The 15,348-nt window shown below is 31.8% G+C and overlaps 1 protein-coding gene across 1 annotated transcript in view; it reads left to right on the forward strand.

Annotated features, from left to right (window-relative positions):
- Positions 1–15,348, forward strand: part of LOC127738251 (calmodulin-A-like) — a 28,531-nt gene that overhangs the window by 7,939 nt on the left and 5,244 nt on the right. Inside the window, exons 2-4 of the mRNA XM_052249434.1 lie at positions 7,987–8,014; positions 12,184–12,327; positions 12,688–12,930. Coding sequence (XP_052105394.1) covers positions 7,987–8,014; positions 12,184–12,327; positions 12,688–12,930 — 415 coding nt within the window. The remainder of the gene's footprint in view (positions 1–7,986; positions 8,015–12,183; positions 12,328–12,687; positions 12,931–15,348) is intronic.

Raw genomic sequence — 15,348 nt, forward strand, 5'->3', positions numbered from 1 at the left:
TATAGAGCGAAATATATCCGAGTCGCTTATTTGTTCGACTAAACATCTTTCAAAGGTTCTTACAATCATTCTTTCTTCGGCCTTTAGACATATTATACTATTTCAATCAGCGGTGTCAATCAGATGTTGATTCTTAAAAATTCTAAAGATCTACTATATAATGTTCACTCTTAATCTATACACTTTTGAAATAATGTTAGATTTTCTACGCTTTTCACTACTATTTCCATGGTATTCATCGTCCCCTTAAGTGAGCTTTTTATGCAAAATTTGGAATCGTAGATAGAAATTTCTTGTTCTAGGTTATGAAAAATCTTACTTTGTGAAGAACTGCTCTGATTCCAAAAACAAACAAACCGCATATTATATCATTAGTAGGCTTGACTTTGTTTATTCAAAGGATGAATTGATATTTTAACAAACAGTTGGTATTATAATAGGTAATAATTGTGCAACCCCGACTGGCCAACTTGTCTGTGTTCTCATATGAAGCTGAATTCATAAAAAAAACATTCTCAAAGACAAAGAGAAAGAAACCAATCTTGCAAATTTCTTCTTTGTTTTACTGTCATATTGTATTTTATATAGATGATGTCCAGTGACTCAATCTAATCTAATAGAGATTAAGGCTACTACCAAAACTGGAAGGTCTGTTTCATATATTACTTTTTCCTCAATATTGACACATATGAACGACGTTCAAACTAAAATTTTTGACACGGGTGTTAGGCAATCTACAAAAAAATCAATTAACAAGTAGAAAAAACCCAGTATCATAAAGTGAGCTCTAAAAGGCCCTGGCATGAAAACATCTGAAACAATCTAAACGAGAAAACCAACGGCCTAATTTAAAAGTGAATTTTACTTTTACCTTTTTTTTTTATCATTGTTTCCATTGAGTACAGATTGTTTCTACCATGCATCGAGTATAATACGATATTTCTCCACACAATTAGTTAAATTTTGAATTGTGTGCGGCTTGATAAGCAAAAATTACAAAAAAATAAAGCAATTGTACGATATTTTCTATATGATATAAAACCAATATATTTGTATCGTTTTTCTGTTATCAAAATACCGGATGTTTGTCATTCATGAAACTGAAACATTTGGTCTCCATCTTTATTCTATGATAATAAATGTGTTGGTACTGAAATCATAAGCCACAAGTCTAAAGTGTTGCTTAGTATATGTAGTATGTTGCAAATTCACTTCGAATCCCTTTATTGCTAAATTTGTTAGATATGTATTTCTTCTACTAGTATTTGTTATCAGATATAATATAAAAAGAATCTTTTTATTTCATGAATTCCTGGGCATATAATGTTCTGCACTTGTAGGAATCAGAATACCGTTTCTTTTAAACGTTTGAACTATAATCTAACGCTAAAAAGGACAATGTGTAGTTAACCGACAATTTGTAATGTCGCATCTTTTCTTCATCCTTTTCAAAGTTCATTAGACAGAATAAGTGCAGAAAAATCAGGAAACGCGAACACGTTTTTTTTCACAGTTCTTTATTAAGGTCTATTTATTTGTCCTAAGGCATCCAATAAATGTAATAACAAATTGCTAGTTTATAGATTGTATCGTGACGAACAAAAAGTAATTATTGGGGAACATGGTTATTGTTTAAAAAAAAATTGTATTTCGGTCTTTTTATTGAATCAATGAACATACATCGGATTTGGGGTTAATATGGTTTTGGGGTTTATGCCTAAATGTAATTCAGCATGGAATATCATTTCAGTATGCTCGATAAAAATCAATTTTAGCATGCAGACGTTTGTCAAGTTAATGAGACAATAATGTCGAGGTTATTTTTCCCCAGTATACCTTTTGTCTATAATTTGTTTTCCGCCTGTTTTACAACTGCTACTACAACCAAGAAAGCATTAGTTAAAATGTTAACTCAAAATACACTCAAACGACACTTTAGTGTACCCTACAACTCCTTTTAGTTATACTTTCTTAAGAGGAAATCCTGTAGAATTATTAGTGGTTTTTTTATTCATTTCGAAATTCATACGAATGTAAAACACTCCTATGATTTTATAGGGTTTTCTTTCATTCAACTCGATACCCCAAAAACGCCATTGTTGTGTCTGCCATGTTCTCCATAAAGCATCTTATCAAACAAAAAAATAGTGTATCAGCAAAACTAGGTCTTCAGAGTTGTGAAGGTGTATATAACTAAAGACTTTGGTGTTACAAAATGAAATAGATAAAATAAACACTTGATTAAGTTCGGGGGTCCGTAGCGCTTTTCTGGATTTAGTAATATCCTCAACAGGAACGTTCAAACGCATGGAATGAGTAAATAAGCTGAAACATAGGGAGTGGTCAAGATAGTCGGTTAATAACAGAAATAATAGTTAGAGTACATACATTCTATATCCCTTTCCACGTGCAATAGTATCAACACACTCAACACCTTGACTTTACACAAGCATTCATCGTTTTGAACTTAAATTAATCCAATGGTGGTTCATTAAAAAACTGTAAACGTAGATACACTGTATTCTTGTGATACAGAAATGTCTAAAACAATAAAGACAAATATTGCTGTCTCATAGTTTTATTAAGAATTTTAACCTAGGTGGGGCAACTTGTTGCTGTATATTTAAAGAATTCATGATTATGTAAAGCAAAAATATCATTAAGGTATCTTTGTTGAATTTTTCTACTAAATGCAGTTTAGACGGGTCTTTAATTAGTTTATCAACAATCTCTGAATCCCTTAACAATACAGGAACAATTCTGCTATTATAAACTAAATCGGTGTCCCTAGCGATAAATAAAATACATACCTGTGAATATCTGTATTGCCTAGACGTTATAAGATCTGAATGTTGTTTAGGGAGAAATAAACAGTTGTTATCATCTCATCACAGTTCATTGGTTCTGAGTAAGTTAGAAAAGGTCTACTTTTGGCGAAAATGATAAACAAAACAATCATAATTTATGCCATTTATGCAACAATAGGGGTTACATATACTGAAACAAATACATATTTAACTTTAGTAAATCTTTTTACGTGTTTCAATATGGGTCAATATTCAACAAAGATAGCTGGCCTGCAACTCATTGCCACACTCGCAACCAATATAAGAAATATAAAAATAAGAAGATGTGGTATGGTTGCCAATGAGACAACTCTCCACAAGAGACAAAATGACACAGAAATTAACAATTATAGGTAACCGTACGGCCTTCATCAATAAGTAAAACCCATATCGCATAGTCAACATTATCCGCCCAACCTCATGAAAAGTTCTCAATTTTGTTTGTTTGTAATACTACACATTCTATATACCTTGTCTCGAGATGAGACAAATTGTTTTTTTAAACATATTGATAAGAATAAAAACCAAAACAAAACAAAGCAGAGAGATGGTCTAGTGATCAGAGATACACCTGCTAGCAGCAACTGAGAACATAATTTTGTTTAATGGTCCAAGACGTTCCATAAAAATATCGTTCAATTTCAAAAGGGGTTCTCTTTTCATTATTTGGAAACCACTGAATTTTGATTTTTTCCTACAACCAAGTATCTTAACTCTGGAACGGTAAAAGAGAAAACGACGAAAATCAAATTTAATCTGTCATTTGTGGTCCAAAATATTCCGTTTAGATTTCAATGAATTTCAAATAGCGGCTCTCTAGTTATCATTTGGAACCCAAAAATGTAATGAACGGACAAAGGGACGGACGGACACTGGGATTCTCAATACCCCTGAATCTGTCGAACGGGGAATAAAAAGATCTGCTTTTGATAGAAGGCTCTCAGATTCTGACACCAATAAGATGCTTGATTTGTGGATAGACAAAATCATTTATTGGACTTGTTTTGCAAACAAAAATCGACAGTCCTATGTAAACCAAAAAGATCCGGAGACTATGACCAATATAAAATAGAGTCAGGGATAGATAATTGAGTTTTGAAGAATAAACTCTTGACTATTCACTGTTAACTTCAGAATTCTGTTTTATTCTAACTGACAGCTCAGTCAACCATGAACTTTTTTTACAATGCATCAAATTAATTTATTATCTTGCAATTACATTTGACAGCCATTTGAAATGAGAACAATGCATCCTGAAAAATAGGTAATGAGATTGTGTTTATTATTCTTTTTCGATATTTCATGTTATAATAATTGGCTTGCACCTAATTTGTTTGACAGCATAATTTGATGTTACATTGACTGATAATTTCTCTGCTGTAACGGATAATAAATTTTTAAAAAAATATAACCGTAGAATGTAACAATAAGTGTCAAAAATCAAACAATTATACATTCTGTTTCTCTGAGATAATCTTGATAGTATAACATAACGATTCAAGGAATACTAATTAGAAAAACCAAATAAAATACGTTTGTAAGTAGAAGAGATAAATTAACTGATGAAGAGCGTTTGTAGTTGTTTATTTACAAGTATGATATGATTTATGTGGGCACAACACGTGACCATGGAATAAACTGCTCTCGGTACGCTTGAAAAAAAATGTATAGTAATTAAACATATTAAGCATGTCTGATCATTTCAAAGCAACAGGACCAGTCAAATACACAATACAACCGAAAACATGTAAGGTCCATAATAATTAAGGGATTTGTAAAAATATTTTTTTAGCAATAACATTTTTCTTTTATACCAAATTAATGCTTTAAATCTACAATCACTTTTAAATTAGATGTAACAGTAGTGTGTCGATGTTCTAATCTAATAAATCCATTTGGAAGATACAAATCAAGGTAAAAAACAAAAATAGAAAAAAACACAGAAAATCGATCTTTTTGAAAACAAAGATGATCTGCAGTTTTCGTTACGTTGGGTTTACGACATAAGCCAACAGCTGCGTCAGGAAAACAATGACAAGTTTCTTATTTAAATGGTTCTGAAAAGGAAAAGTAAAACCGTTAGTATTTCAAACAGTTACTTTCTAATAGAAAAGAAAGTTTGGTTCCTTCTTTAAAAAAAAAGCTGCAGCACTCGGATTTAAAACATTTTATTGACAGTCAACATGTGTTTTTGTCACTGACTAATGTTTTTTTTAATCATGTCCTCATTATAACAATACCGTCTGAAACTAAAATCATGGTTTAATTCATTTGGAATAAGAAATTACACAATAAAAACGCAGCTGGGCTTTGTACGATTGCAATGTTTTAAAAGCTTTCTTAATTTGCGTTCTTCCTTAAATAGAATCTGTTTCATTTTAATGTATGGTTTATTTTTTTATCAAACAAAGGTTAACTTACGAGAACGAACGTTCCTTAGAGATATACTATTGGAGATAGATAAAGTACAACGAAATACTTTTTACGACTTTTGTTTGCTTGTGTAAGTTAAAAAAATTAATAATTCATTTTATGTCAAGAAATTATCACCTTTGAACATACTTAAAAACCCATAAATGAGCAACGAAACTATTAGGGAAGCGGGAATTATATCTTAAATATCTCCCATAATGGTTATAATGTTGCTAAGAGGCAGATATGCTTCATGTTTTCGTGTATTTTCAGTAACCATCGTACGAATCAAATACGTCTGATGTATCGCAATACGCCAGTTTCTCGAGGTCAATTTATACAAGTATTTTGAAAATTTGATTCATGTCATGTAAGGTGAAGGTTTAGTACCATAAATTGTGCTTAATCATAACATTTATCATCAGAATATTTAATCAAATTTTTAGGTACATTTGAAGAATGTTGAATTGATATACAGACAAACACAATAGTTACAGTTATAGTGGTACACTATCTACATGACAAAAAACGCAAATGAAAAATAAATTCTGATCAAATTTAGAATATTGGTATCCAGCAAAAACTGACTTAAGAGATATAAATATTCTAAAAACCCATATAACATATAAAAACAAAATATATGTATTTAATATAAAGTAATGCATAGTTTCTTTAAAAAAATCTTTTTCTTTGTTAGTTAGCTTAAATCATATGTCAAGTACTACAAGTACGTGTATCTTCTCTGAGTTTTATACGGTTGTTAATGAACCCGACAAAGACACAAAAGCTTACAATTTTATATTCAAATACAAATATAGAACATCTTCCAATCGAACTACTGATTTGAGACATCCCAATTAATATTTTAAGCATCAACCTAAATAGAAATTGTACAGATAAAACAATGACAATCAAGACCAAAACGAGGCAACTGATGTGTATAGTAGTAGTTTGCCGACATTTAAACTAGTAATACATCTTTGTTGAAGAGTTAAGATAATCATCAGGGAAAAAATATTACATAAAAAGTACTCGCTCTTATTTGAAGCAATTTAAATGTACAGCATCTGAACGTACAATACAACAACATTATACTTTTAATATTAGTAAGAAAAGTTTGTATGAAAACCACACCAAAGACGCCTTGGGTTATCCTCGCCAGGGGCAGAAAAACCTTAGTTTTTCAATAATTCAATACAAAGTAAATTTACATAAAATTAACGTGTAAATTGATTGTTTATGCCAACATTAAAGACTCACTAGTGGCTCTAGAATCAAAACAGTTGGAAGGCTAAATAAAATACAAAGTTAAGATCAAATACGGCTAATGCTATCTATGCCTGGAGATAAAAAAAAACCTTAGTTTTTCGAATAATTCAGCTTTTTATACACACTCATTTAGTTTACAGATAATGAACGTATTATTGATTTTCATTCAAACACAAAACTGTGGACTTCTGAACTAATAACGGTCGTTTTGATAAAACAAAAAATATAAATATTGGAATAAAAACATTTCTAATGTAAACATAGTTATTCATACATTCGATATTTAAATATGTTAAAGGTTCGTGTAATTTAGGAAGCAATGCATAGTAGGGTTAGTTGTTGGAGACAGCTACAAAAAAGTGTATGGTAGATAAATCACAATCTGTAACTATAAAAATAAAAAGATGTGGTATGATTGCCAATGAGACAACTCTCAACCAGAGACCAAATGACAAAGAAGTTAACAACTATAGGTCACCGTACGGCCTTCAACAATGAGTAAATCAATACCGCATAGTCAGCTATAAAAGGCAACGAAATGACAGATGTAAAACAATTCAAAAGAGAAAACTAAAGGCCTGATTTATGTACAAAATAATGAACGAAAAACAAATATGATATACAGCAACAAACGACAACCACTGAATTACAGGCTCCTGATTTGGGACAGGAACATACAGAATGTGGCGGGGTTAAACTAGTTTGAAGGCGCCAACCCTACCTGTAACCTTGGACAGTGGTGTAACAGTACAACATAAGAACAAACTATGAAAATCAGTTGAAAAGGGCTTAACTCATCAGATCGATACAAAGCAGAAATACATCTAACCCATTCACAGACCGGACGTGGAAGGGTACTTATACATCCCCACCACAAAAAAGACACTAAGTACAGATCTGAGAGTACTCGCAGTTACTGCCAGCTAGTTTAAAGTCAATAACAACTAATAAAAAAATCATGCATCTAAGACTAAAATATCAGTCAGTTCACATCCAACATCCAATGGATTTAGCGTAAAGACATCATTAACAGTCAGAGAAAAACATGAAAGCCAAGATACAGGTATCGACAGATTGTAGAACCATGGATGTACACGTAAGAATAAAAAAAGAACTAGTTAGACTATTTAAAAGAAAATTATTTTGAATTTTTCACAGTCTTAGATCTTTAGATACTATATTCGCATGGTGGCCATGGTTAATTTATACACAGAAGGTGTCGCGTACCCTCACGAAGCACCCGGTATCGCGTATTAAGGAATTCATGCGAGGTCCTCAGTTTTTATTTCTTACCTTGATTTGTCTTCCTAGATGATGATATTTGAACATCGGTATACTACTGTTGCCTAAATCTACTACCAAGTACCACTAAATTTAAAAGTTTTATAAAAAAAAACAATCCTTTAAGTTATATAACTGTATAATATTTCCTTGATAACTATTTATATTTTTGTTTCAGGAACGTCTATCAAAAGAAAAAATTGCAGGTACGTGTGTCTACTTTTAGTTACTATATATTTAAGATAGCTTCCTCTTCCCATCAATCCAATTACAATATACTGCTGTTTCTTTCATGTTTGCTTTTAAGCATGTTTGCTGAATAGTTAAAATATTTTGCAGAAAATTGGTACTGGAAATAACTCGCTTTAATCTATAAAATGATAATTTTAAGATAAAAAACCAGAACATGATTTATGCGACAGAAAAGACCATAGAGACGTCAGATTTTATAAAAAAAAAATTTATTTGATTAATCATTTGACTGATGTTATTTGTTTTGAAATTATTTCATGATTTGTGCTTTTGCATTGGTCTAATTTTGAATGTTCAAAAATGAAGGGACGCACTCATGCATATCACACAGTAAATACAAATCCGCGATATGAAAAAAAGATGGTGAGCTTAACTAATTATACGTTACGAAAACACCATTTAAGTTAGATAAGAGAGGCGAAAGATACCAAAGGAACTTTCAAACTCATAAGTCGAAAATAAACCGACAACGCCAATATAACATACATATTCATGAATTGCAGAAAACAAGGACCATTTGGTAAATACTGTTTGATTCAAAATTTATGAAATCATTTGAAATTAAGGAATGATACAAAAAAATGTGTTTCCTGATATACTTTTACAATATGATAACTACAAGTAAGTATTATCTAATGGTAGCTTACAGTTTTGCAGCAACTAAATAGTTTTTTATTTTGCATAAATATCTTGAGTGATAATCCAATAAAAGTTTTCTTCGGAGAGGGATACATTTGATCCTAATTCAGCCAATAATATATTGACAATAAGAATAACACTATATTAATTGAGTGCGAACAAAGCCTTTGTCCAGATTAACCTTCCTCGGGAACGTTCAAACACAAACATTTGAAAGCCAAAGATGTTCAATACCTTAACAGGTTGAAGAGCTATATGACAAAAAAAGGACCTGAACAAAGAGTTTATATAAGGTCAACTTTACCTGATGGAGTTGGAACCTTAGTTTCTTAATAATGTTTTCATTGTTAAGGGAAAATTTAAGAAAGGTTTGTTATAAATCATGTACACTGGCTTCTTGTTCGCCTCAGAATGTAACAAAATTTGATAAAAGAAGATTTCTATGTGCAAAATGTGAGATTTTTTTCTTATTATTGGAGAAATTACATGTCAATACATTCCGGAATTCAAAATGTCGGCTACAGACAGGGCGATAGAGAATGTTTGTTGAATGTGGAATGTTCCGGGGCGTCTGAGATTACCCCAGGGTTTGGGTGGAGTTCGTGTTGCTCAGTCTATATTTTTCTATGCTGGGTTTTGTGAACTGTTGTTTGTTTTTAGGTCGTTTTTCGCCATACAGTTGTTAGTTTGTCTACATTTTATGAGTTTGAACATCCCTTTTGGTATTTTCCACATCTCTTTTATATGCAATACACGAGATAAAATGTATATGTTAGACTGCATCTATTTTTATCACTGGGTGTACAATCCGATATATTTTCGTTTTTATATCAACCAAATTAATTGTTCTGCTAAACAAACATTTAAATAAAAAATTGGACAGCGAACTAAAATATTTATCTCTTCTCAAGAGTATGTTACTAAATGATCACCTCATTCAGTTATAACTAAAGTGAGATATCAGTAATCTCCAGTATGTTGACATGACTATTCAATTGGAGTTAATTGTATTATGTCTGAAAATGATCATCTACAACAAAGTCAAACATTATAAAAGACTAATAGTTTAACAGTTGCAATTGCATTATAAAGTAAATGCCATCTGTTATTCATCAAAAATGTATACAGTGTGTCACCTAAAATAGAAATACTGGCGAAAACTTCACAACCAGATTACATCAATGTAATAGAACTATGAGAATTCAGAACGACATTTTCTAAATACCAAGTTCTTTATTGCAAAATTATTGCGCTCCTGTAGCAAGAATAGGTCGGATACAGCTATGTCGTGAGATAAAATGATATATGATGAGCGGTCTTAATTATCTAGGACGTAATAACCTGTACATTATAACCATTAAATAATCCCTACTTAAAATGGATTACCGATGAAGATAATGGATTTTTCTAGATAATGTTAGCCGACTCATGTTTTGTACTTAATTGTTCTCTCATTATTTCAAAGTTATATTTTAAATAATATATAAGCTTATACAATATAACTGTCATGCTGCATGGTCAGAACGTACAAATGCATTAATGCATTTTAAAGGAGGAAATTAGTTAAAAAATAATGAGGTTGTCATATAAGAATATATAAGGCAATGCAAATAAAGGAATTATATGTTGTAAAAGGGACCCTTTGGTCCAAATTTATAAAGTCCTAGATAAAGTGTTTCAAGTTGATGCATGCATATTTAAAAAAATGTAGTATTTTTACATTAATACCGAAAAAAAATGATATTTTGTTGATTTCAACTCATTAAGGACAGGAAACATAGAGCGCAGGGTTCGACAAACTTATAGTTGATATTTTGTTATAACGAATACAACGGTTTCTGGTATTTTTGTCGACGCATCTGTTGTATGCTCCTGTGAGAACAGACCTTCTCCCATTGAATTTGGTACACAATCAAAATTCATGCTTTTTCGACGTCAAAAAATTTGCCCATTGTGAAAGGCCGCACGGTGTCTTATAGTTCCTTACTTCCACGTCATTTTGTCTCTAGTGGAGAGTAGTCTTATTGGAAACCCTACCACATCTTCTTGTTTTCATAGTGTTACGCAGATTTTAAAACAGGCCCTTTTCTTATGCTATCATTGTTTAACTATGGTACATTGTGGTAATGGTAATTAAATCCGAATTACCGGTTTAAGCTAAAAACAAAAGCCATAGTGTGGCCTTATCGAACCATTCTGTATATATAACGTTCTCCATGAGAAATGATATTCAATTTAAATAAAATGCTTTTAAAAAATCCACATCCTTTATAAATGACAATTGTTATGGCATTTTCTGGGAAAAGACCGTTAATAAAGAATGTATTTGGTCCACAGGGAGATTATGGTTAGACATCAATGAGACAACAAGCCTATGACACAAAGAACAAAGAAAATGAAGTCAATATACGACTTTCAACAATAGAAAACTGTCTGTACAAATGTACATGATATTAAATCTACTGTGGCCAACTCCCTCAGACAAATTTGACCATTGACGAGTTTGGCTATTATTTGTAGGTTCCTTTTGGTCATATAGCTCCTAAAGTGTCTAAACATCTATACATTCCACGCTTCAAATGTGTAGAAAAGTATAACAAAAAAACTCCAAGGTAAATTCAAAAAGGGGAGGTAAACAAAACCTGATAAAATCAAACGTTATCAACCAACAAAACGAGTGGAAACCAATTGTTACATTCCTGACTTGGTTCAGACATTTTCCGAAGAAAATGGTAGGATTGAGTGTTCCTAATGAAGGAAAATCCCGCATAGCTCTTCGAACGCACCAAAAATATATAAAGTGTTATTTTTATTTGACCAAAAATTGTAACTGTATTGTAAACGGTTACTCTAATCTTATGTTATGCCAGTAGTAATGTGAGGAGTTTAATAAACGACAAAAATCGCGAAAATCATTTAATAACCTGAACTATATATATCAACGATGGTCAGAAAGTTTTATTTTCATAGTACATTACTTTATCGAACGAACTAAACAGACACCTTACGAAGGAATCATTAAACACATCAATACCAAGAACTGTAACCAAGTGGATAATCTATCTTTCTCACTTAGATTTTACGATGTCAAAAAATATTTCATATATTTAGATGCATGTTTTATCTTCAAGAGTGATTAGTCCTATTCGAGCCATTCCCGAAAGTGACTAAGTTGCTGCTATTGTTCTTTCTTTCTGCTGTTCCACCATATATCCGTAGAAATCTTCACTGCCAAACTTCTTCGGTGTGCTTGGTATAGTGATTATTTGGAAAACAACGGAATTTTTTATTGTGCCTATTTGGAATTCCAAAGTAAAGTCTGCCCAACATATAAAAAATTTCTATTTCTATGGTAGAATTTATTTGTATCTGTATGAGGATTCATTAAATTTAGATTATTTTAATGATTAGTTTGGAAACAAAAAAATTGTTGCAAAGTCTTTTAAAATGTGTATTATATATTAATTTCTGCTTTCCTTTTCAGAACTGAAAGAGGCCTTTGCACTATTTGACAAGGACGGAGATGGACGCATTACAGCCAATGAATTAGAGAGTGTGATGAAATCCATGGGAGAAAACCCTACTCCTAAAGAACTTAGGCAAATTATCCATGACGTTGATACTGATGGTAATATAAATTTTTATGATGAATGCTATTAAAATTATTCACGTCCTCGAATATGATTTTACACTTGTAGAAATTTTCAAAAATAAATAGTGTAAAGAGATTAACATTCTAATTAATAAATCTCTGCAAACTTGAAAATCAACTTCACACTAAACGTTATATTTAAGAGAGACAAACAATGCACACTTATGTCACTTCCCTTTTCTTTTTCGACCTCAGCTCTACTGTTTATATCTTTAGTATGAATCTATGCTACCTTTCAACCGAAAAGTTATTTTGATGAAGAACTGAAATATTTCAGAGAAAGAAAGGACAGACATTTTTTTTTTAATCCTTAATGTAAATATCTCTTCTATACAGGAAGTGGAGCAATCGAGTTTAACGAGTTCTTAATTATGATGGCAAGAAAGTATTCTGAAATAAGAGAAATGAAGGAAATCACGGATGCTTTCAAAATGTTTGATCGGAATGGCGACGGCGTGATAAGTGCTGCCGAGTTACGTCAAGTGATGACAAACATGGGACAGAAATTAAGTGACAAAGATGTTGATAGTATGATTAAAGAAGCGGACATGGACGGAGATGGTCAAATTAATTATGCTGGTTTGTATATATATAGTTACCATACAGATTGTCATAGTAATAGCCAAAACGGTGTTGCATGTATAATTATGCTTAGTCGTTGTTTTTCATACTTGTATTTTCTTGCATTTAAAAGGTTGGGTTTTTTTTTTGTTGATATCATTTGTGCTATCTTTAATTTCCTTTTTACTAGAGTTTTCTTAGCTTACTTTTAGTATATATCACAAGAACCCTTAAATAATCAGGGAAAAGCGTTTTCTGCAGAAATATTATTTTCCTAAAGATGAAAGGTTATTTTATAAACTAGCCTTATCCTCAACTTATCAAGACTAATCTCTATAAACAAAACTGAATTGTTCGCGATTATGCAGTACATAAGGCATCGATTCTTATACTTTGTAACATATAGCCGTTATAGCATAATATATATTTATATAATTCATTTAAGAATTATGCTTGTTTTAGATTACTTGGTGCTTAATGTTACATTGTAAGATTCAACGCATTAACAATAATACATGTAGCTTAAACAAATAAAGGATAAAAAGGCATGTTTATGATGACTTTTTATCTCATCTGACCCAAAGGAACAGAGCCTCTAGTTTCTTTTATCATTATTTTACATGATTCACGTAGAGTTATTCTATTTCAACGTCTATTACTCAATTCAAATCATTAACATTTATTAATGAAATCAGAAGCATTAACGCGATATGGACGACTACAGCATTTAAATAATAAATACGACTAATCATTTGATCTACACATAAATGTTTGATAAGTTTTGTGTGAAATGTGGCATATCATGAAACCAAAAAGCATATAAACAAAATTTTAAAATAAAAATCATGATTTAGTATCAAGTCTGGAGCAAATGATAATAAACTTTTTAAGATGTGGTTAATTTAAACACAAATAGTGTGCGGAGTCTTTTCTCACTTACAGGAATCTAAGTTTAATAAGTGCTATTTCACACCAAGCTTTTATGTTAATAAAGCAATCAAGTATGATAATTGTTAGTTCTTGGGTAATTTTACGTAAAAAGTAAAATAATAAAAATACCGAACTCCAAGGAAAATTCAAATCGGAAAGTCCCTTATCATATGGCAAAATCAAAATGAATGGAAATCATGTTCGGTCTTCTTATATACAAAATAAACTATGCCTTAATTTAAAATGTGCCATTAAAAACTAGATGTATTCAATCTCTCCGTATATAATGTACATTGGGACTTTCTTTTGTTTTTTTTTTTTCTTTATGAAGAACAGCTGCATGTTATTCACACACTTAAACACACATATTTAGTTCTAAAAGCTCGCAATCAATAACTCCGAAAGCGAGCTTTATCTGAAACAGTAATACTTGGTTTCATCTCCCTTGTACACACATTGTTGGTTTTTTATCCGTACTAACGATATCATAGCGTGATGGTAGTAGCGATGGTCATCTATGCGGGATCTCAATGAGATAATTACAGGACACTGAAAATAGGAAATATATGTCTAAAGGTAAATCACTGTTAAATTAGTAAGGACAACTTTTGATTGGTTGAAAGACTTTGATTGGTACGGGATTGATCGATTGGTGTTTAGCGCCACTTTCAGCACTATTGTGCTATTTACAGTTTTTATTGGTGTAGGAAGCCGTAGTGCTCGGAGAGAACCACTGACCTTACGTAGGAACACTGACAATCTTAGTCAGTTAAGATAGGAGTTGAGCTCACCTGCCACGAGATTCGAACTCACAACCTCAGTGTTGGCAGGCTAGTGATACAGTTGTGCGACTATTTAGACCACTAGGCCACCGAGGCCCCCCCCCCCCCCCCCCCCCCCGACTGGTACGGGAGTTAACTCAGATAATTATGTTTAATGATAATTTTTCAATAAAATTAATCTTTTTTTTTGTTATTTAGAAAGAATAGGTACGTTGACCTCATTTTTTTCTTTTACTTTCTTGAAGTATTCGATAAAGGCTATCTTCTCGTATTTATTCCATTTTTTCACTTCACGGTCATATGAGAATATTTATATACACATACACAACATGTACCGATTATCAAGTTGTCTGCATATTGATATTGTTAAATATCATTTGCGAGTCACAATATGAAGCTTTTTGTCGAGTGAGCGTTGCGAACGAGTTCAAAAAAGACTCCATATTGTGTCGAGCAGCTAATATTTTACAATATCAATATGCAGACAACCTGATAATCGGATTTTATTTGTGTATCTTGCAAGATAGAAACAAGTGTTTTCTTCGATTTACCAGCAAACCGGAAGATGACTTGATAAGTTGGGGTCAAACGTCGGTTTATTCATTATGACATCGATGATATGTCCGGGTCAAAGTTATTTAGGCCGGGTTAACGTCTTTGACGTCACAAAGCCGTGATATGCAATTTTATGAAGATCTGAGCAGAGTGATACAGAGAGTGGGGA

Source organism: Mytilus californianus, unplaced genomic scaffold (genome assembly GCF_021869535.1).
Source record: "Mytilus californianus isolate M0D057914Y unplaced genomic scaffold, xbMytCali1.0.p SCAF_4, whole genome shotgun sequence".
Lineage (NCBI taxonomy): Eukaryota > Metazoa > Mollusca > Bivalvia > Mytilida > Mytilidae > Mytilus > Mytilus californianus.